This window comes from Phaethon aethereus (genome assembly GCF_964289735.1).
Source record: "Phaethon aethereus genome assembly, chromosome: 1".
Taxonomy (NCBI): domain Eukaryota; kingdom Metazoa; phylum Chordata; class Aves; order Phaethontiformes; family Phaethontidae; genus Phaethon; species Phaethon aethereus.
Genome location: NC_138575.1, coordinates 70,005,897 through 70,030,396, shown reverse-complemented (window position 1 = coordinate 70,030,396; position 24,500 = coordinate 70,005,897). Strand labels below are relative to the sequence as shown.

The 24,500-nt window shown below is 42.7% G+C and overlaps 1 protein-coding gene across 1 annotated transcript; it reads right to left on the bottom strand.

The window, feature by feature from the left end:
* Positions 1 to 171: 171 nt before the first annotated feature.
* Positions 172 to 24,041, bottom strand: IL17RA (interleukin 17 receptor A; the record flags this gene model as incomplete). Its single annotated transcript, XM_081997953.1, has 12 exons — positions 172 to 1,685; positions 3,366 to 3,467; positions 4,324 to 4,338; positions 4,423 to 4,498; positions 4,917 to 4,994; positions 6,245 to 6,402; positions 6,498 to 6,545; positions 8,529 to 8,655; positions 9,726 to 9,850; positions 10,985 to 11,131; positions 13,999 to 14,023; positions 23,919 to 24,041. The coding sequence occupies 12 exons, from the start codon at positions 24,039 to 24,041 to the stop codon at positions 172 to 174; spliced, it is 2,538 nt and encodes an 845-aa protein (XP_081854079.1).
* Between the last annotated feature and the right edge of the window lie 459 nt (positions 24,042 to 24,500).

Below are 24,500 nucleotides of genomic sequence, written 5' to 3'. Positions count from 1 at the left end.
GAAGCAACATTACCAGTCTGCTGGGCAATCCAACCTCCTAGAAGCAGACAGGAAGATCCTACCAGTAAGTCATTTATAATACAAGGACGGTGTTGGAAATGCAGTTTCAGCACTGTGCATGGTACCACCTTCCATCCCTGCATTTCAAATGGAGCAGGCCCCAGACAGAACCTAACAGTCCTCCAAAGACTGGCCAATGTCCATCACCTCAGCTGGATACCCCCAGTCAGAGCTCCGCTGAATGTCCTGGAAAAACAGCTGCTGCTGGAGGCTCTTTAGACTGTTCAAGACCTCTGGAGAGAGTTCATGAAAGACTGCGTGTTTTTCCTGATCCACCTCTTCCTCTTCTTCCTCCTCCTCCTCCTCCACAAGGTCATCAGGAGGCAGAGGAGAACACCTAGAGATGTAGCCCTGATCTGACTGCACTGACTGTCTTTGGTCTTTGCATTGGTCATCGAAGACCAACTGGTGTTGCTTGTCAGCCTCTTCTCGGCAGAAAGATGGCTCTGAAGGAATGACGCTCTGCTGATAAAGAGAGTACATGAGTCCATTCAGATGGTGTCTCAGTTCACCCGAGAGACTTGCAGGACTCTGGTCATCTGTCGCTGAAACTTCAGAGTCATCATGGAAGATTATGTTATTCCTCATTGGAAAGCTTGTCTCCAGAAGAGGAACTTCTTCCATACAGTCCTCATTACTCAGCACACGATGACCAAGTATATTTCTATCTTCCATGGAAGAGACTGGCTCCACTACCTGAACTAGAGGAGCCTCATCCATAGGAAGGACCATAGTCTGAGAAGTTGGATCCCCACATGGATTAAGTTGAGGCTGCAGTTTACAGGCTCTACTTTCACCTTCATGCATGTGGAGGTTGATGACATAACAGCAGTTAGGGTCAGGCTCCCGCAGGTGCAGCTGGTGTTTCACAATTCCACCTGGTTCACTTAGTGAATCCACTTGGCTCTCTCTGTTTAGGGACTGCAACTCTTCATCATTATTTAAGCAGATGGTTTCACTCTCAAACCAGTCTGGGTGCTCAGTCTGCCAGTTCTTGAACTTTTGAACTGCCTCTTTCAATTTCCTCCCACTAGGGGTATCTACATAGTTTTCAGCTGTGATTTCCTGGATTCGACGGATGCGCCCAGGTTCAAACTTCTCCAAATCCTGAATCCGAAAATAAATATCCTCAAACTTGTCCATCAGTTGGTACCTTGACGTGACATTGAACAGATCAGGTATATCTTTCTCACTACTTATCCCCTCAAAATAGCAGACTATATACATTCCAAAACAGGCTGGCTTCTTGAAATCTGGCAGGATCAAATTCAAGGCTGGGGTGAACAGGTCTCCCATTGGCTTTTGCTGATCTTGCTTGAGACACACAGGCTTGCTCCCAAGCATGGCCTGCCATTTGGCCTGGGTGCCCCGTGAACATAAGACAATGATCTTTGAAGATAGGTCTTCCATTTCCTTCTTCTGTCGAGTGAGCCAGGGTAACGGCCCTAACTCTGAGATCTGATGATCTTCTAGCAGATCTAAGGCTACAGCAGTGCCACAGACTGTCATCAGAAACTCGGCAAACTTCAGCACCACATCCACATACAGCAGGTGATCAGCAGAGTACACAATCCAAACCTTTCGGGGCTTCAAGGGTGGCAGAGGAAGGTTGGTATATGGTGCTGCTGAAAGACAGAAAAATATTCATCCCAGCCACATTCCCAAAATCGTAATGGTGCAAGTCACCAGCAATCAACACAAGATAATACTAACAAAAGGTTCTAGCAGCTACCAGTTTTGAAGCTATTTTGGCAACATATGCAGACAACATCTCATTATATAAGTTTAATATGAAAGTCCAGACAGCGGAGCTGTGATTTAATAGCATCCAGGTGGTTCATGGAATTTCACCACACAAAAATAATACACCAGCTTCAAGAGGCTTGCAAATGTAGCTATATTCTCTGCTGGAGAGCTGAGTGCATCCACCCCAAAACAATCTTCTATTGCTATGGCTTAGTTGATTAGCAAAGGTTCTTTTGCCAGTACAGCCTCAGCTGAGTCAAAAGCCTCACCACTGTACAAGGCAATTGTCTCCCATCTGCCAAATATGGCATTTCAACTTCCATATTCTCTGTCCAAGGCTATTGGATGTTACAAAGTTCTTTTAGCTAAACAGGAAGATTCTAAAGCTACCTTTTGGTTTTGAGAAGCACCTATAGAGCAGTAAAGCCTATGCAAGCCCCTCCTGGTCAACTGTGTGAGACTTCCAGAATGCATTACATGCGCTTGACAAAACACAGGCAAGACATCTTACCAGTTTGCAAATTATTGTGGTTGCATTTTCTTCGCTGCTGTCCTGGAAGAGAGATAAAGTCACTGTCAGTTCTGAAAACACGTTCCAAAGATTAAGTTAAAAAAACAAAGAAAATCTTTAACTGTGCAGGGATAAAACCATGGGGAAGGAGAAGCGTAATAAAAAATATCCTAAATTAGTAAAGACTTCTATAGCAAATTTTGCTATGTACTTCACTACATTTTTTCCTTTGAGAGAAGGAATGCACTCAAATCCAATTTTCTTCATCTTCCCCACATCTGGCCAGCCTCAAAAAGTACAGAACCTCCAACTGTTCTGCTACCTCTCCTTAAGGAAAGGAAGCTTTTTTAAAGAAAGCTTTTTCTTGAGGCAACTAAAATGTCCCTAGCTACACCTCATAGAGAAGTTCAATGTTAAGAATTTTCCAATAGATTTCCTATTACTTCTCTCAGGTAAAAAAAAAGCCCAGTGAGTTGCAGAGTTTCCCTGTATAACTCCCTCATAGTTGCAGCACAAAAGACTAGGAATTAGTCCTCAAGTACCCAATTTTCCAACCGACTCAATGTCAACCTCTGTGTCCTGTTTCCTTCTTCCATCTTAACTGGAAAAGATTATTTAAGCTCAAAATAATATAAAAATTAATTTTGTAGAGACTTTGGGGTGCAGGGTAAAGACTACAATACAGACAAACAGGAAGCTTCTGCCGTGCAAAACTCTTATGCAATGAAGGAGAAAAATAAATGGAAAAGATATCTGTAGCAATCTGCAGGAAACAAGGCTGAACTACAAAGTTCCTTTTTCCCTCTCAAGAGCTCTGAAGCACTATGAAAACACAGTATAACCCATGGAAGGCTTTACTTAACTATGTGGATGGTATTAGGATGTTAGAAGTCCCATGATGTAAAACAGAAGGTGCTTACATAGACATTATCTCAGTGGCAAGACATCAGAACAGCAAGGAAGAAAACAGCAATAGGAATAGGTACAGAACTAGGAAAAATATAGTTTTAGCATTGAATCTTTTCTTCCTAGCTGGTATGAGTCTTACCTGCTCGTTTTTTGGTCATACAAATCACACCTGCTATGACTGATCCCACCAGTAACACACAGATCCCAGTGATACACCAGTAGAGCCATATAATCATATCACCTGCAGTACAAAAATAGCACTCACACACTGCTTTACACAAATAGAGTTTCACCAAAGAACTGGAGTTTCTTGAGCAGCAGGGGCCAAGGGAGAAGGACCCCGGCTCTGCCCAAAACCACAGGTAGTCCAGCACTTCCCCCTTACAACACAACATACCACAGTCACTTCTCAAAACAAATTCCTGCCTTCATGATGATGCTCTACACCATAAACTTGCTCCACAAAAGAACCATATGTGCAGTACACTGGAAACACAGATCAATAACCTTCCTCTAAACAGCAATGTTTATCCAGCTTTGACAGGCATGCTGCCCATGTCCTGACAGTTCATGTAATCTATCTTAAAAAAAAAAAAATTCATCATTTTGGGTAATGTGTTGGGTTTTTTTTTCCTCCAATCTGCAGGTGTTTTTTTCTTTTTAAATCTTGGGCAAACTAGCTCCTTACAGGTGTTGTTGCAGCCAAAAAAAGATGTCAAATCATTATGCACATGATTTATCTTGATGTTCATAAAAATGAATATATGCAAGCTATTCTCTCCAAAAGCTGCTTTATATTATGCAAATTTTTTAACACTGAGCAAAGTGACAGAAAGTATTTTATATTAAGACTCTTCTTGTCAAAACTGTTTCTCAAAGGATTTTATGCAAGTGAAGTATCTCTAAAAAAATTGCTCTTTAAGGTTCACACTGCATACAAATACTTGCCTCATGAAATCATGGTGAAGTAACTCTTAACACAATTCATTCTGAACTCAGTGTTACAAGGGGACATTCCCAGAGAGGATCATTTGTTATTCTATATGACAGGAAGACAGCAGCAAAAAAAGTTTCAGGGTATTGGAAGAACTCCTTACCTGATGGGTCTGTACCTGCAAAAGACAAGAGTTACATTAAAAATTCAGCTCTCATCTGTAAGACAATGGGAATCTAATTTACGGAAAAGCAGTCCTCACTTGGAGCTGGTGAACATGGGATGAAAGCAGAGTGTCTCAGACAGTCTGTGCCACAGTTCGCAAAGAATGGCTGAATCTGCAGTTGAAATAAATTCAGAAAACATAAGCTAGTCTTAAAAGCAATTTTTTTCCCCTCACTTAACTTTCCCCCTGCCTCTACATTCCCTATATTTTAGCACAGGGACACAGAATTCCCATTTCCCTTCAGAAAACAAGATCAAGAATTCTTACACTTATAACTTAAGAAGGCAGTGAGCTCCTGAGGTTGCATACCTGCCATTCCCACTCCGTAGTCTCTGGCTTGGTAACCCTATACTAAGGTATTCTCTGCTCTGTCTGCAGAGAATACCTATATAAAAAAAAGTTGTTCTTTCAGCCATAATCATTATTTCCCCGATACAGGTAATTAGGGATTAGCCAACCTCAGAACAAAACACTGTGCAAAACCCCGTAACATTCCTCGTTGGTGAAAGAAAGACACAGTGAGACCCTACCTGTATTTTGTAGTTGCAGCAAGCTCTTATGTTCTTCTCGATTTTGATTGTGACATTCACTTGCTGTTGCAGTCCACTCTGCAGAAATCGGATGCAAGTTATAAGCGAAGGAAGAAAATGGAATGAAAGCAGGAAAAAAGAAAAGGAGTTGACATGAGACTATGGAGCGGTCCAAAAGAAGCAGAAACTTTTTTTTTTTTCAGAACAAGAAGCCCATAGAGAACAAAATGGATAAATGGTATGGCCACCATCACTGCAAGTATCCTGTGTGACAGACATGGTAATACAATTAAGACAGCAGGCTAAGGCTGCACAGGTAACAGGAAACAGTTAAGGATGTACATTGTATAACCTCAGATGTGTTAAACTTACAGTTTCTTAACAATGTAAATGTCTTCAGTTATCTAATGTGTAAACATTAACAAGCTTCCTTGTTAAATTAAAAAAAGCTGTCAACAATAGAACAGACAAATAAGTTGTCCTCGTTACCTGCTGTATATAATCAATATCATGATAATATAAATATACTCTTTACAATGATTAGCAGATACATACTCCAAAATGAGGTACGTTCCTCTTTGCCAGGGAAATACTACACCAGCTGTGTCAGTAATAACTTAATACATACTCGTGCATGCAGTATGAAGGGTTTCAAGCGTGGAAGGACTGGAAAGATTAAGCAAACTGAATGCCAATATATCGGCCCTGCCCCAAGGAATGGTGGGACTGGTACCAAATATTCAGTATTTCTCCTCCCTCAGATGCCTGAAGGGGAACATTTCTTATGTCAGAAGATACTCTTGGTCTACTCTGAGCTTCTCAACCACACAGGCTGTAAGACCTACAGGAATTGATTCTCAGTCTGTTTGAAACATTTTTACAAAACCACTCATTCTTGATCTAAAAAATTCTTGATCTAAAAAACACTCCGCCCCCACCCCACCATCACATTTGATAAACTACTTCAGTGATTTATTGAAACTCTGCACCTCAATTTTGGCTGATTTATTTAGTCTTGTCCCCCAGGCCATTGGCCTGACAAAGGTAATAAAGCCCAGATAGTTAAATATAAAATTTGGGGTTTTTTTGCAGATGTTTACAGATTGTTCTGTGCATTATAAAACCTGTTTTCAATCCTTTATCCAGCAAATTTCTGAAATAAAGTTCCCCTTTCCAAAGCTAATTAAAAATCTGTGAAAATAATTCCTTGAAATTTGCTGTACAAGTGCATTTCTTATGTCTCCTACAATGCAAGTCCTTGTTTAGCAACCGTTAAAGAAATGTTTGTCTAAATTACAACAGAGGATATAATTTAGGAAGGTAATTACCTCAGTGAAATCACGTGTGATCATTTTACACTTCTTCTCATTCAGGAAACTGGCCACATGAATTTGGTATCGGGCTGACTCCATCCATGGGTTAAAGCTCACAAGCAGAGTTGTATCATCTAGACTTTTACCTTGGATCCTGGGCTCCCACAAACTGCCTGGAAGTAGTGGAGATATTCCCAAGTTTCTCAACTGTCAGAAATATTTCAAAAAAGCACCCAGGTCTACATGACTCAAGCAGAAAAATGTTTACCTGTCTTTATACATGGGATGGTTCTTTTCATTAGAGAATCTTTGCAGTCTGCAAGAAAGACCATCAGTGACTAGTCAGAAACATTGTATTTCCATTTAGAAAAAAAACCCCATTTTCTTATCAGAAGCCAGACACCTAACTAAGCCCTCCTTGATGAGTAGAGATTTTTCTTCCAAAGCAGTAGCAGAATTCTGCAGCAGAATAATATTGGTTTCCAATGTATAAACTGGCCCCTCCAGTGATGTTATGGTGTTTGTGTTTTTTTTTTTTTTTCTTCCCAGGACAGAGATAATTAATAAGAAAAGACTGAAACCATGTAATACTTACTACAACAGTAATATTTGACAATCCTTGCTAATGTAAGACTTGTGCAGAGAGGGTCATAGAGGAATTAAAACTTCATATTGATCTCTGGACCTTGAGAACACCCACAGAAATAGATTTCTCCAAAAGCATTTTGCCCCAGGAAAACTAGGAAACTGGAATCTTTCTTGATCCCAAAACACTCTTCCACATTTATAATTCTCTTTGCTTCATTTAGCAGATTGGCCCTGCTCTTTGGGACTTTTTTCCCCAGAGTCAAATGCAGAGTTACATATTTAACATTTAGCAACATTTAGCAACGTGGGATTTACAAGTCTCAGCCTATGTTTCTCCCCCAGGGTTTGGACACAAAGGAAAAGGAACAACTCCCTGCTTAAACAGTTGAAAGAAAACATTACATATCTTAAATTTCCAACTTTAAAAGTTGGAAAATTTGCAGTGGCCCTATAATTCACACAAACTGTAATCAGCAAAGCTCCCTGCAGGTGCTGAGCTCTACACAATGCATTAAGTTTCTGAAGAGTGGAGGATAAAAGCCAGGAAGTTCTCTGTATGACCAAGCATAAGAAAGGATAAGATGGCTGAAAAACAAGTGCCCCTTCTTCTTTTCCAGCTCACGTTGACTGACATGCTACATACTTAGCCATTTTATAAAGTCATTGTGATGACTACAAGCAAGTTAAGAAAATTATGAACCAGTTTTCAAGCTGTATTGAGTGCCAAATATTTATAAACCAGACAGTCCAGCCAGAGGGCCCTGCAGATGTGCAGCATCTTCAGGGAAAACAAAGCAAATTCTTTTTAGTTGCAGTAAAATTTTCACATACACAAGAAAAGGTCAGGCACTCAGCTCTATCAAGTTTTTTGGTAAGTTATGCCTAACTGTGCTTTTGAAATCAAACTTTACACATCTAAAATTTAATATTAGAAGCCAAACTTTACTCCTCCTGATCTGGAAGCAGAGAGGCAACTTTGGAAGATTTAAAATTAAGTAAAAGCAGCAGCAATAGCCTGCAGAGAGCATGAAAGATTACTCTGCAGCCCCATTCATGTAGATGAAATATCTTTGTGCCTGTTCCACTGGTGAACATATCAGCAACAAGATTCAGGAGATGTAACTTATCTTCAAACAGCCCCTCAGAGGAGCACCTATACTCCTATACTTAGCTATACTTAGCTTTCACAGTTAATTATGAATTCCTTTTTAGCCATAGCTGTAGCAGAATTCTTAACAAGCTACAAATGCAATTTCTCAGAACTCAGCGGCCCAAGTCCAAGGCTTTGTCCAGCTTTCTAGAAAGCATATGAATTTTTTTATAGCAGCATCTTCCGCATAGGAACTACAGTCAGCTAGAATCAAAGGGTCTGGTCATCACAGACTAGTTCTTCCACATGCACCTTATTCCAAGCAGAGATTTGACAAGCTTCTGGACATGGGATCCCAGAAACAAGGATGGTGACTTGTAGCACAAATGACACATGCATTTTGGATATGTACCACAAGGGTACTGTAGATAAGGCGAGCACCATGGACTTTCTAAACAGCAGTATTCAGCAAGGACGACAGGTTTTTATAATACTGCCGCCCTATTGCCAAATGTGCTCACAGTTCATGTATCTGGTCTGGAAAAAAAACCCCAACCATCCCACAGGTCCACAAACTGGATTCCTAAGTCCAAGGCCTAAGTGAACTAGAGCATCTCTTACCAGGCATTGTGAAAGACATGGACTTGCAATTGTAGTCTCCAGCTACACCCAGTTTGGGCAGGTGGTAGACAGTCACTTGGTAAGTTTGGCCAGGTTCCACTTCAAAACGGTCAAAAGTGAAATTCCACTGAAAACCAAAATACATTCACAAGGACTTAAAACAAGAAAGTTGTTCTATAAAGGTCCTGAAATTAACAGCTGACTTGGTCCTGTTCCATGGTGTTCCCTCATCCCATACAACCCTTCTTCTGAAGCTTGACTATAAAAAAAAAGAAAAAAAAGGAATTCAAGTGCATTAAATGCACCAGTCCCTTGGTCTGTCCCAAATTCTTGTTTGGAACTAAAAAAAGTACAGTTATTTCTTGGTATCTTTGGCATAAGACTGTTGTATCAGCTCAAACAACTGTGTGGGGTTTCCACTAAATTACATTCTGAACTGAAAGGAGATTAGGCTAAAATATGCAGTCGAGACTGGAATTTTAGTCTAGTATGAATCTTGCAGTGCTGTGCAAGTGCTAAGCATTTAGAATTGCACTTATATAGTTCTGTACCTGGCCATTCCATACATATTTTCTTAAATCTATGCTGTTTTCCACATCAGCAGTGCTGTACAAATTCTGGGAGAGGCACTGGCTCCAGATGGTAAGCTAACTATGGCCAAATTCTGCGTGGTAAGCAACAAACTTCAGATTCCTATCATTCATAAAAGGGATCTGTGGATGCTCAGCATTTTTCCGATTAGTTTCCTAGGCTGAGTGTAAGCTGAAGGACCACCCTGAAGGTTGGTGCTTTCCTCCACAGCAAGAGAGTACAAGAGAGAAGTGGAAGTAAAAGGAAGAGTTGAGTTAAAAAGGCTACAAATATCAAGCAGAATGCAAAAACCTCCTACAATTACTTGCTTTAAGCAACAGCTAGAACAATGAATGACATGTGCTAAGCACCGAAAGCAGTAATTCTTAACACCTGAAGGATGGGAATAGCGAAAGAGAAATTAAGATAAGCAAGCAGCTTGTACATGGTTACAAGAAGTGTAAAAAAACCTGGAAACGACAGTAGATCATAAGCCAAATATCTCGATTGTTTCATCTACTCTTCTAACCAGTCTATACTTTTTAACTGATAACTTTGCTGTGTGACAGTGAAAGCAGAAACAAACCCATGGACTAGAAAAAGTAATTTAGAGCCCTTTGCACTCACCCGGCCTCCATCAGGACGGACCTGAAGTGTCAAGTTGTTCTGAAAGTCAAACTGGGCACAAATCTGTTGATTCCTGTTCACTTGCATCACAGCCAGCTCTGCCCCTTGGAGATACCGGATGCTAGCTGCAAGCACAGGGACAGAGAGAGATGTCTGTCTTTTTCCATCATCTACATGTGTAGACATTGCAGCCCCCACAGAGATTACCACTGTGCCTAGTCTTGTCACAGTCTTATTCCTTTGAAGCACTGGGAATCCCAACACAAAGATAAATGGTCATGAAAGAAGTGAGTGTGCAGGGTTGACTAACACCACTTTCAGCTTAAAGGTTGTCCTGCATGGCAAGAGCTTCATCTGTGCAAACTAAGGGGCAGAGTAGAAGGCAAATTCATTCTTCCAAACACCCTGGCAGTTCCACAGATTCAGTGTTGCATTTAGCTCTGCCTCTCAAGGCTGTTTCAGGCAGTTTAGGCTTTTATTTTGGTACAGACAATCCCAATGAGAAAGTTTATAACCATAGCTACACAAAATGATGGGTTACCCGAGTCACACCTGCTTTTACACTACTACAGTTATACTGAGATAACAACTCTATACAGCCCTCAGACACTGGCACTGCAGAAGGAAGAAATGAACATGTTTGATTCTGTCTTGCATCAGTGCAAAACCATGAACAAGGCATGCAAGGGAAACATGTACAAACAATCAAAGATATTTGGAGAGTGAGAAAAGTTGACTTATTGGTACTCATTTAGGCTCCAGCAATAAGACAATTTGAGGAACTTGCACTGAGTTAATAGCACATAATTTATTTGTGCTCTCTCGAATTAATTCTCATTTGTTCAGTTGATAGATGTAATTCCCCTGTGTGAGACTGCTGCAGTCATTACTATGCCTTGAAACGGCAATGCTTACAGCGCAAGCTTCTTTTCTCCCCTCACTACCGTGGTAAAGGTGTGGGCCACTTGATTCTATTTTTATCTGCCTGTCCCATTTTAAATATCATTATCCCATACTAGTGGAAACTTCTTAAACTCTTGAATACCCAGCACACCCAAAGGCCCGATTCAGTCATCGTGAAAAATCAAACATTATCCTCCAAAACAAACAAAATGAAGCAGCCAAACCCCCAAATTTCAAAGCTCTGCTTTCATGACTAGATCAGTGAAAGACTTCAAGTCATACTTCTCCTCCCTATCCTTACTAGATCACATCTAGTTCCTCTGCTCCACGTTCACACTAAAACAACCACCACTTACCATCAGTGGCCACTTTCCACTCTATCCGAAGCACAGGGAGCAGCTTTCCATCCATCTGACGGAAAACATCAGAAGAGACATGAAGACTGCTTGGAGCAGAAGGAGTCCAAACGGGAACCTGCAGCCAGCTTGCCTCCATGCAGGTACCTGTCCAGCAAATGAAAATCACCATTTAGAATGGGGCTGAGGAAGCTCTGCTTAATTGCCATTATGGTCTATCCTTTGGCTCAGGGTTACCCAGAAGGCAAAACTGGGGGACAGACTGTTTCACAGTTCAGAAAGGCAGTTTTCACCATGCAAGTACTTTATAAATTGCCTGTATTTATTCTGAACTCATTCTAGTAACTTGCACTTCCTCTCTTCCTTAAAGTAACTATCACAATCAACATAGTCAGGTTAAACAGGTTTACTAAGTATCTCATGCAGCAAGTCCACACTTCCCTGCTGAAACAGACCTATGTTAGAAGGCTATTACTAATTTCTAGCCTTCCAATGATAGAATGTCTGTCAGATAGCCAGGGAAATTGTTCCAATAGTTAATTACTTTCTGTTTAAAAAATGCCTTCTAATTTAAATACACATCTGAATTTATCTTCCAACTACTGCTTGTTATGCATTTCGTAAACTAATGAGCTCTCTAGATAGAAAAATAATTTATGCTAGTCAATACAATGTTCGGGAAAACTGGTCCTGTAATCTCATCAGAAAATGAAATCAGGTATGACAGGCATTAAACAGACATGATCTACTTAGACTTTTCTAAGACATTTGACTTATCAGAGCATATTAAAAATAGGTCTGCTGAATATCAGTGAAGCACAAACACAGGAAGAACTAGGCTGACAAATCAAGGAGGAGTTGCAAGTGGGAAATCATTACTGTTTGACAGTTTTAAATAGCTCTGTGGGGGTAAGCATAGGCCCAATGCTATGCATTTTTCTAAAAAATATCAACAATATAGAATATAAAATAACTGATGATAGAGCATATGGTAACTGTCAGCCTGGGGCTGGGGGGGGGCGGGCACGAGGCAGAACTGTCAATAAAACCAGATTTGAGTCACTTTGTATACTGGACCCATTCAGACAAAACACTTATTGACACACTGTAAAATAAATCTAAGCACATGAAGTGTATGCCATATTTACCTAATGAGAATTGTAAATTTAACTGTATTTATTTATAACAGCACTGCTGAAAAACTAGCAGAAAAACTATTGAACATGAGCTGTGTCATGCAATCTATGAATCATATGAATAGGCTAGTGTGATCACTGAATATACCAAAAAAGATATGTTTACTATATTTTTATATATATATATTTAATATTTTAAGATATATCAATAGATTCCTTAGCTACTTTTTGCATCCACATTAAACCACTGTAACATTGAAAAGAAAACAGTAAGAGAAATAAGAGAATAAATTTGTAGGTTGGACTCTCCAAAAGCAAAACATGTTTTGCTACCACTTTCAGCCGACAGAAATTCACACTGTTAATGAAAGGCCGCTCTCTTGGCTACATTTTCCACTTACTCTCTTGCATGACTTCAAACAATCACAGGGCTCTGCGATGATTGGGTTCATAAAAATGCCCTGCCAAGCAAAGATTTCCCCATTTCCTTGGTGGGCTACTCCATCAGGCAGAGCTGAAAGCAGCCGCTCAGCCCGCAGGCCTACCAGCGCTGGCACTGTGCCGAGAGGGAAGCAGTGGGAGCGCTCAGCCGGCCACTCGCAGGGACATAGGTGGGAGCAGCACCTTCTCCCAGTAGTGTGCCGTTGCACAATGCATTGTCAGGCCCCCCGAAGTACCCTTGTGGCCTTTTTTGCTGTGTCAGTGATGGGAACAGCAGAAAGTGGGCACTATCCCTTCTCGTGAAAGCATGGTTTTAGGCTTAGGAAGTAATCACACAATCCTGAAATGCTCATTCTACCAAAAAATATCTATAGAAAACCTGATAAGATTAAAGTACCTTTCAGAAAAGAGGGTACTAAGCACTAAAAAGATCTTTCCCCTAGAGCAGAAAAACATAACAAGAACCATAAGGCAGAATTTAAACCAAATATTCAAATAAGGCAGCATTTTAATGGCGGAGCTGCAGTTTGGCTTAGCCGTGTTGTCAAGCTGTATTCCAACGGCCATCTGCCAGTGGGAAATATGATCCAATCCGATCCCACCCAATCCTTCTCCTGCCAAAAAAGTTTAAAATCTGATTATTTTCAGCATAGTCATCTCCCTGATCTGGCATGCCAAGCTTGGCTACAAAAATACGTGTGCCTGTACGATACAGGGTTGGGCACTGAGGCAGAAATGAGCCTGCTTAGAACAACGACTGCAAAGAAAGGCCAAGGAGTTCCGCAGTGCCATCCAGATGCCTCCATGTACCAAACAGACAAATGCAGAACATTCTCCTTTTTTAAAGAACATTACTCATAATTATACTAAAGTGTTTCAGATGTGTGCCATTGCTAAGACTTGACCCCTTACACCTGATACATCCAATAATAACTCTAGCTTCCCTTTCCAAATCATAGAAACACTTAGGTTAGAAAAGAACTTTAAGACCATTGAGTTAATGCATTGGACTTTATGCTCAATAATTTACATTAAATTGCTCTCAGCTGTACCCCTTTATGCCCCTCTTTTAATTCTAGTTCATACATTAATTTTTCATCAATTACTATCATAGATATAATAGCTTATAATGAACATTTACTAACCAACTTGCCCTAAAATTCCCATTTCTTTAAAAATTGACCATCACAGCTTTAAATAAAAACTAAACAAGTTGGGTTGTGTTCCCCCCGCCCCCCCCAAAAGACTTAATTTCCCATTCTTCTTTTAGCTGGAGCTGCTTATGGGTCAAAACAAAAAATCCCAAAGCAACGCATGATAGCAGTGCTTGACTTTATGTGTCTCTGATTCTAGCATGAAGAACTTGCTGTATGAAGCCAGTTTAAAAAAAAAGCATGATCTGATGAGAAACCAGCAATGAAGAAAAAAATGACTTACTGTTTCTTACAAGGCAGTTTAAATCCTGTGGGGGGAAAGAAATAAGAATATTACTCTCAGAATAGAAACAGGATTGACAGTAATTTGCTTCTGCTTGGTGCCAGGAGAGGGGCAGGAAGAAAACAGTTCAGTGAATAGCGACACATACAAACTGGAAGGATTAACCGTCAGGAAACATTGCACAAAGTTGTTAATCAGAAAACCAAAGGACACAGGGTACGAAATCTGCGCACACCTGAACTGCATATGTGACAGTAGCAGTCGCAATTATGGAAAGAAATTGGAGAGGCAAAAATACAGGACTGTGAAAACCTTCCAAAATCCAGGACTGTGAAAACAGAAACCAGTGTGACATGAAAGACTGCTTGAAGTAGATGGGTATGTTTTTTTTAAACACCATTGCTTTAAGTTACTGCTACCCAGCACTGATCTCGCTGGTAATACTTGCACGGTCTAAGCCCATCTGACTGGAAGCATGAGCTCTCTGCAGCTAGGCTTGCTACTGAAGTACTGGGTTACATAGTGCCTGCTGCTGCAGGGCATCCCCTTCATCTTACATTTGGGTTCAAAACCACTATGCAATGACACTCTAAAAACTTAAATTTGATAAATGACTAGCAGCACGCGGTGATGAACAGTGCTGTATTGCTTGAACAGAAAAGCTGCATCAGTTATGGCTGGGTTTTTTCGTGATGCCTCACAAGAGGCAGGGAAGGAAAAAGACAACATTTAGTAAGGCTTGCAAGTAAGATATGGTGATTTTACTTCCTAGAAATATATTTGAGAGGCAAACCATGAAGGAAAAAAAAAAATCAGAATTAGACTCTTTCATATTAAGGATAAAGAAAGATGTCCAGAATATAGGGAAGCAACCAGAAATTATGTGGGCTGTGCCTGGTTTGCCCCAGGTATGTTTTATTTACACTGGAAGACCCCATAGTCACCAGGAAAAAGCATGCAAGCTTGCTTCATTTATGTGATGCAAAATCCTAGCAATAAGGATGTCTGAAGCTTTCACTGACTTAGTAAATCAACATGAGGGCTAGGTTTCCTCCCACTTATTTCCTATGCCTTGACATATAAAGGTGGATATTACTGTCACACTATTGCCACAACATAATTCATTCCAGTGGAGGAGGCAAGGCAGCGGGGTTTTTGACCTTAACAAGTTGCAGAGAGGTTATCTCCAAGTGTATTTGGGGCTTAGCTTATTCATGTGGTGTAGCCATGGCTATCCAAAGTTGTATTTACATTTTCAGGGATGGATGCTTGAAAAAGCCAGCTGTGCCTTTTCAGTAGTTGTCATGGATTAGCCCCAGTCAGCAACTAAGCACCACGCAGCCACTCAGTCACTCACACTACTCACAGTAGTGAACATGCCCTCCAGGGTGGCATGGAAAGCTGAAGTTTCACAGACACTAAGTGGGCATTAGACACCATCACTGCCAGAGACACAGCCCTAAACCTCCCCTCACACTCCCCTCTGGTGAGACCATACCTGGAGTCCTGCATCCAGCTCTGGAGGCCTCAAGCACAGGAAAGACACAGACCTGTTGGAGAGGATCCAGAGGAGGGCCACCAAAATGATCAGAGGGATGGAACACCTCTCCTATGAGGACAGGCTGAGAGAGTTGGGCTTGTTCAGCCTGGAGAAGAGAAGGCTCCTGGGAGACCTTATTGCAGCCTTCCAGTACTTAAAGAGGGCTTATAAAAGAAAGAGGGAGACAGACTTTTTAGCAAGGCTTGTTGCAATAGGACAAGGGGTAATGGTTTTAAATTAAAAGAGGTTAGGTCTAGACTAGACATAAGGAAGAAACTTTTCACAATGAGGGTGGTGAAACACTGGCACAGGTTGCCCATAGAGGTGGCAGATGCCCCATCCCTGGAAACATTCAAGGTCAGGCTGGATGGGGCTCTGAGCAACCTGATCTAGTGGAAGATGTCCCTGCTTACTGCAGGGGTGTTGGACTAGATGACCTTTAAAGGTCCCTTCCAACCCTAAGATCCTATGATTCACTTACACTGCTGCCTGCCCTGTGCTGGGACAAGGATGTGCAAGACCAGTGGGAACCTGGCTACAGCCTGTAAATAACTCAGTGAGAGGAAGGGAGGTCAACTGTGAACCAGATCTTCTGCCCTTCCGCACCTCTGCTCCTGCTTGTACGGGAGAGGCTGGGAAGGAACTACCAGGCGTGAGGAGGAAGGTGGGCGCTGCTCTTTCACTGCAGTGAAAAGCCTTTGCTTTTGTCTGCTTGTAACAAGACAGAACTACATCCTGATGAAAGCAAAACATCACATCAATTAATAAGCTTTTTAATATTTCAAGGAAATACAAAGTATAAGCAATTGGTTAAATCAGGTATCATACAAGCTATGCTGAGCCACTGATTTTAAACACAGGCAGAGTTCTACCGACTATCAAAAAAATACTTCTGACATTAATGCTCACATTTCAGCTAGCGTATCTGTGTTCCTACAAACCTTGAGTGAAAGCAGGCAGATTCGGCATTAAGCTCATCATGCTTATAAGTTGAAAACCTGGAAGAGATTTGCAGGCTTTTTTTTCCCCCACAAATCAAAACAATACACAGGTATTAAATCCAGTCTTCAGACGCCCTTCACAAGAAACACATCCACACTCCAATAAGCAGTACTACAAATGAACCCAAGATATAGATATATTGAAAAAGATTCAGTGTAACACTCAAGTTGTGTAATATTGACCAACTTTATTATTGTTTAGGAAACATTTCAGTCAGTTCAAAGGAAAGAATCTGCCTAATTGACACCCTGAACTTCTAAATATACACAAATCTATACAACACTTTGCCTAAGAACTGAACTTTGGGGGAGAATTGTTTTCCTATCAATCAGCTAGCAATGTTACATTTTTCAAAATTAATTAATCTTTGGTGCATTAAGTTAGGACTAAGGCAACATCCCAGAATCAGAAAAAAATATTCTGGCTACTTTTCAATGTTAATCAGTTTCTTTTATAAATGAGGCGGGAACAGGGATAAACAGTGACACATTTAACCTTTCTTTGCCATTCTCCCACTGTTCTCTTCCTTTCTCCCCCAGCCCCCAGGTGCTAGCAGCTCACCTGCAGAAACCACCTGCCTTCCCTCTTATATTTGCTCTGGATCTTTTCCAAGTTATCAACTCACTGTTGGATCCTCAGCCTCACTGGTAGGTTGTGGCACTAACAACTCTGGAAACACTCAAACAGGGTCTTGCTCAATGGGAGTCTTGGGATGAACAGTCCCAAATGCTGTGTAGCGGTGCCCTGCGTGGGGCAGAGGTGTTCTAACATAACCAAGATAAATCTATGACCTTAATGTCAATACGTAAGGACATGTAAGAGGTACTTTTCACTATTTTTGTTGTGCTCAAAAGTTCAAACCAGGCAGAACTAGAAAAATCAACTTGATAATTTGAATATAAATACAATTTAGTCTGAACTGTACTTTCACAGTTATACTGCACCTAATTATTGCAGACAAATGTACAAACAAATCCTCTAATGCAGTATTTAGATCTTGCTGGACTTAAGAAAAACTGGTTACAAGTATAGGTAATATAAATGTTATTACAACTTTGTACCTCCTAAATCAGGTTTCCTGCAAACATGCCTACATAGCATCCACAACCCAAATTCTTTGATAATGGAAAAAACCTAGAAAGCAAGCAAGCAAATGCTGATTAAATCAAACTAAAACCAGCTAAACTATAATTACTGAAAAAAAGAACCATGTAAATTCTAACTACCAGTATGGAAAAGAAGATTACGCTATGAAAAAATTACTCCTAACACTTCAAATGCTTAATCAGACTTTCTTCAGTAAATCATTTAGCCTGACAATGCCCCTTGCATAAACAGGTGCAGTGGTTTTGGCTGGGATGGAGTTAATTTTCTTCACAGCAGCTGGTATGGTGTGTGTTTTGGATTTGTGACCAAAAGTGTTGATAACAGGTATGTTTTAGTTATTACTGAACTGTGTTTACAAAGCATCAAGGCCTTATATGTTTCTTACACTGCTCCCCACAAGCAAGTAGGCTGGGAGTACACAAGAATTTGGGAGGGGACATAGCCAGGACAGCTGACCTCAACCAACTAAAGGGATACCCCAGACCGTATGACATTGTGCTCAGCAATTAAAGCTGGCAGAAGAAGGAGGAAGGGGGGACATTCAGAATTATGGCATTTGTCTTCCCAAGTAACTGTTACATGTGGTGAAGCCCTGCTTTCCTGAGGATGGCTAAATATCTGCCTGCTGATGGAAATCAATTCCTTATTTCGCTTTGCTTGCATGCAGGGCTTTTGCTTTACCTATTAAACTGTCTTTACCTCAATCCACAAGTTTTCCTGCTTTCGCCCTTCCAATTATTTCCCCATCCCACTGAGGAGAAAGAGTGAGCATCTGTGTGGGGCTGAACTGCTGTCTGGGGTGAGCCCACAACAGGCAACAAAAGTAACTGGCTACTAACCATAGGGGCTTTTTTTGTAATTTAATGACTTCTGTTAGAACTATCACTTACTATTCAGTCATTTTGTCCTTGTGCTGTTGCAGTTATAGGTAATTATTGTAAATTGCACCACAAAAAAGCCCTTAGATAAATTATAAGGCATTATTCACCTGAAGAGCAGCAACATCTGCTTTCATTTGAGTGCTGGTGTTTCTGTTTAACAACAGGTAAGACATGGTTAAATGAGGGAGTGCTGCATTTCCCCTTTTTGTTTTATGATCAACATGAATATTGAACTAGCACAGCATATAAATGGATTCTCTTTTCCTCCAGCTCTATTGTCCCAGGTAAAGCATTTGCAATGATGTTTCTAGCGTCAATGAGGCTGTGCCCCTTCTGACATTAATTGAAAAGCCGAGAGCTTAATCAGGAATCAGTCAGTTGATGAGGATTCAGAACTGAAACCTGACAATTAAGATACCTCTTACTTTTCAACACTGGGTTTCTACTGGGACAAACAAAAACAGTTTTTCTGGTATGTCACCGTCACCATCCCCGCCCCCTCAGGATTTTTAAGAGGCTACCTATATTTTTTTCCCTACCCCACACTAGCCTGTTTACCTACTGTGCCAGTAACTTTTTTTTTGTGTAGCTGAGTATGTTGGAGTGTTTTAAGCTGCTACCAGCTAGTCAAGAATGTAGTAGGTTTACCACAAGAGGGGGGAAGGATTCTCCCACCACACAGCAGCCTGCACCAACTCAGTTGTTGGTCCACTCCCTTCCCAGTCCCCAAAGCACTATGGGGATGACCTAACAGCCCAAAATGCCCAGAAGAACAATTCATGCAGCCAGGAAGTCCTTGCTATTGGCATAAGGAAGCAAAGATAACAGAAAAAGAAGATAAAGCCACAATGCAGGTAGAGATATAACCACCCCAAAGGATACCTAGAAAGCAGTCACCACGAAAACCCTCATCTCCTTTTTGGATACTGCCCAGGTGAACTGGACAGGGCTGCAGCTGATTCTGCAGCTGACAGCACACTTTTATACTAAGAAAGTGTAACTCCAGAGAATGACATCCAAAAGTCAGGAAGCAATTAAAGAGACAATTCAGTTTCACAGTAAAATGTCAACTACTTCCAAATTTGCACTGGCTACCTCCTCAGCACCAGAGTTCCCTTGTAAAGGTCCAACCAACCCAAAACCTGATCTGATGTACTGGCTCATTCAGAGTGCATTAACAAAGCCGTGGTCAGCAGAAGTACTTAACCCAGTTTCCCTACTTGAGCAAGCACAAATTTAGAAGATACAATAGAAATAAAATTACAGCGATTATTGTTTCTGCCCCTCACATAAAGCTAGCAGCAAGTAAGACGCATTGACAGAACCGAGACATGTATCAGTCCATGCACAACAGACAAGCAGACAAATGGGAGGAGAAGGAAAATGAGATCTGCAGAAAAGCTGAAGACGGAGCCCACAGCCAGGTACCATGCTCTGCACATTATTATAGAAGAAGGGGCTTAAATTGAGATGTTCTCACCAGCTTCCTATTGCCTTTCAGGCCCAACAAGCAAAGCTACAGACATGGGAGGCATAAATGAGAAAGATGATTGTGAGGTGATGCTTGAAACTATTATCAGCAGAAGAGGACAGGCTCAGTCAACTCTTCATGATTACTTGCCATATTTTCACAGAAAGCTAAGCAACTGTTTCTTTCACTCTTTTTTCCAAGATTTTTCTTGCTTTTGACCTCAAGAAAGAACAGACCATATGCTGTGAAGAATCATATGAATCTGAAAAAAAAAAAAAAGGGAGACTGATTAACAGCACCATGTCATAACAATTCAATTAAATTAATAGGAGGCCAAGATTTCCCAGCAGGATGTTGTGGTAAATAGCAAGAAAATGCCATGAGCTGGGCAAGCATCCAGTTTTCCTTTAAAAAGCGGCTGCTGAACAGGAAGACCTCCAGCTTTCCAAAATCTCCCTCTCACCTATGAGCCATTCTACGTTTATCTTCTGAGGCTTGGTCAATTTGAAGTTTACCACTGTTTCCCTTTCCTGATTCCTCAGTTAAAAGAAGCAGAGATGAATAGGACATGAACACATTACAGAAATAACTGCTGAAAGATGGTATGTTTAAGGCTGGTAGGAAACAATCATCTTTGACAAAACTTTTTAGTTTTTAAGCATTTTTCTCTATAGTTTCTAAGGTTTTTATCTTCCCTCATAGAAGTTCTCAGCAAAATCAAATCAAAATTCAAAAGTTGAAGCTTCTTCATAAAAATCAGTTTTAAAGTTTTCTTTATCATATTTTGGTAGTTTTGATCACTAACCCTTTTTATGCCAAGAAGTCCAGAAATATTTTAGCAGCACTGTGACCATGGTTTATGGCAATGTCCTACACAGCAAAAAGATGCCACAGAGGTGAATGAGAGAAGTTGCTGCTCTCAATAACAGAGGCAAAATGAACACATTTGTAAAGGAGGACCAGGAAAAAGTCTTGCTCACAGGCATCACCATCGCTTATCTTCATGAGAGATGTTACATTAATTCTTCTTCAGAGACTTTTAGTGAATATCCATCAAGGTGGCAAGATAGATTTAAAAGACCAAACTACATACATCTACCCAGCCCCTTAAAGGTGGCAAGATTATATAAACACTGCATTCCTCCAGGACACCGAGGCATGCCATGTCATGAAACTGTTACGGCCCAATGAATGAACACTGTGATTAAACACTTGATGGTGAACAACCAGATGGGTATTTAAGCTGTGGGATGTTATTCCCCTGTGCATAGAAAAAAAAAACCTGAAGCTCTCCTCCCTGCAGATGACATTCAGGTAATAGTTACTAGAAGGAACTGGATTTGCAGCTGTGCTATTCAGCCTTAGAGCTGAGCAGGTTTGATGGAATGGTGGTGAATAAGGCCCATTAAGAGCATTTGTTGGCATTTTAATAAGATGAGCTGTTAACGAGCGTTTACTTTCACAATTTACAGGTGTCTACCAATACTGATATGACACTTTCCCTCCACTTCATCTCCAAAACAGCCTCTGCCACATGAGAGTTTTGCTGAAAAAACACTGTTGCTTGCCCTGACCTACTCCCAAGCTCAGCGACAGCAGCGTGGGTGTAGTGGGTTAGAAAAAGGAAGTGGGTCTCACCAACCCAGCTCAGCAACAGCTTCCCTTTTGAACCACACTGCAGTCACTCACTGGAAGGGTTACCAAATCATCCTCTGAAAACAGTGCAACCAACAGAAAGGGAAGGGGAAACAGTTTTCAACTGACATGACTTCAGTTGATGGTACTTTTTCCTATATGTGTCAGCAGCTTCACAATTGCTTCTGAAGAGGCTGCTCATGGGCTTAAGCCAACTCATTTTTCTTAAGTCTGTCTGCATTTTAGAAACTGGCTTATTGAAAGAAAAGGCCAAAGTACAGGCTTACACATTCACTGATCTATGAGCACACCCAGAGTGAAGGGCAACACATTTCCTTGGTGAAAGTTGGTGATGTACTGGTGAACACCTCACTGTGGTTCACATTCCCCCCAAAAAAACAACCAAGAAGAGGTACAGCCAGAAAGACAGTCAGTCAAAGCCCAAGCATCCAAGAACTCACAAAAACTATAATGTATTACTCTCAAGCTCTGTGTGACTAGCAGTGTTTGGGACACCCATGGTTATGTTAGATGCCTAAGGAATATTGTAATGTCCTTGTTCCGCTTTGCTAAGATCTTGCATTTTGTAACTCCACAATGTCCAGCCTAAAGTAAAATCACAGAAGTGAACTGTTTTCTTGGGGTATTTTTAAATGTGAGTGAAGGCAGCAGAACAGAGGTCAGGTAAAACCAGGGTAAGTATATAGTCAGACATTAGGAAAGGAGGCAGAATATACAAAGGATAGGAAATGTGTACAGGAAAAGATTATAGAAGCTTTCATCCCAAAGGGCACATTTTGGTTTATGTATGTCTATAGCTACATCTGACTAGCTGCTTTCACTAGGCTGCTGAGAGTGCATCACGACATATAGAACTTCCTAGCTTAGAAGATAACTGCCCATTATCCTGTTTACGCATGCACCACAATTGTTAACAGAAATAAAAAGCAAAACCAGATCTCTTCCGGTTTCTACACACTCTTTACATGTATTAGGCAAAGAAAAAAAAAAACCACACCCAACCAAAAAAAGCCCAAACCAAAACAAACCCCCAAAACAACAAGAGAGAGAGACCAGTTCATATTTTTGGGCTGCCAAAGTTAGCTCAGGTTGGTTAGTTCACTTTTTACACAGATACCACATCTACACCTCTCAATGTATATCCTGTCTGGCTGGTTTCACAGGGAAAAAAGGCAACCAAAATCCGCCTTTTCAAAATTTCAAGTACATGTGATGTTTGCTTACCTACTCCTTCAGCAGAGAATCCCTGCTTCCTCCTAAAAACCCCTTAGCTGCAAGGAACAGGTTAAAACATTTTGGACATTAGGCAACCTCAGCGATTAGCAAGACTCATGTCCTGCTCCATAACTTCAGGCAGTTTTAGCAAATCTGAGCCCCAGCCACGACCTCTCACAGATGTTGGTGACAGGCGTTTCCTGGCAGCCATCACATGGTCAGGCTAATTCCGCAGAATTTCTAATTCTAGTTTAACATTAAGTTAACGCAGTTGTGCGCTATGTGGAGTTGCTTTGATACATACAGCCCACACCAACCACAACCAAGGCTCCAAACCGTACCAAAACAAACACCGGTCCTTAAGTGAGCAACACCGCGTGACACAAGGGTGAGGGGAGCCTCGGATGGGCCGAGGGCACCCATCGCCAGCTGCGGGAGCTGCCCCCGCTCCCAGGCGCCGCTTCGGGCCAGCGCTCGCCGCCAGCTTCGCGCCGCGAAGGGGAGCTCCCCCGCCCGAGGCTCTGGCCACGGGGGCCGTCTGCGGACGCGGGCCCACGGCTGGCAGCGAGGTGGCTCCGCGGCGGGGAGGGGAGTCACCCCAGAGCCCTCGTTGCTCCCCGCTCGGGACGGAGCGGAACGGGACTGGGCCGCGGCCGGGGGCACCGCGCCCCCTCCCTCCCCCCCGGCAAGCACTTTCCCGGGAGAGCGAGCCCATGTTGACCCCCGCACTCGCCCCTCCAGCGGGGAAGCCGCTCCCTCACCCGAACCTTGGCCGCCCCCCACCTCCTCGTCCCTGTCCCGGCCCCGGCCCGCGCGGGAACGGCCGCGCGTGGGACCTCCCCTCCCGTCATCCCGGCGGTTAGCGCCCGCCGGCGGCGCGAGACACCGCAGGAAGCGGGAAATCCCCGCCTCCCCGGCCCTCCCGCCGGGCCTGGCCCGCTGCGGGCACCGTGGGGACGCCACCCACCCCCTACCCGGTCCGACCCTGCCGCTTGCCTGCCGGCCGGCGCCACCAAACTCCCGACGCTCCCAACTCTGCCGCGCTTACCGGCTGGGAGCAGGTGAAGGGCGGCGCGGCGCCCAGCAGCAGCCGCAGGGCCGCGCCGGCGGGCGGGATGAGGAAGACGAGGAAGAGGAGCAGGGGCAACAGCCGCAACCCCGCACCCGCCATGGCCCCGCCGCCGCCAGAGCCTCGGGGCTTCCGGGCTCCGACCTGAGCGCGGGGCGGTGCCGGCCCTCACCTGAGGAGGGGCCGCCGCCGCGGGGCGGTCCTACGGCCGCAGGGGGCGGGGCCTTCGGGAGGGCGCGGCCTTCGGGGGGCAAGGCCGCGTGAGGGCCCTCCCCGCCCAGGAGTCCGCCAGCCGCATGTAGCCGTTGGGGCGGTTGGGCTGCCAGACGGCGTGCGGCCGTCAGGCGCGGGCCGGCGGTCGGGGCAGGAGGCGGCCTCCCCTCCCCGCTTCAGGTTCCTGTGAGGCCCGAGTGACTCCTGGCGGAGGTGTGGCCTTGCTAGAGACAGCTCGGTGGGCTGAGGTCGCAGCCAAGGAGCCAAATCCGGTTCTGACAGGGGTTTTGTCTTTGCTCTCACGAGTAAACGGAGGGGTGCCCAAGGTCTGTGTGCTCATCTTCCCCA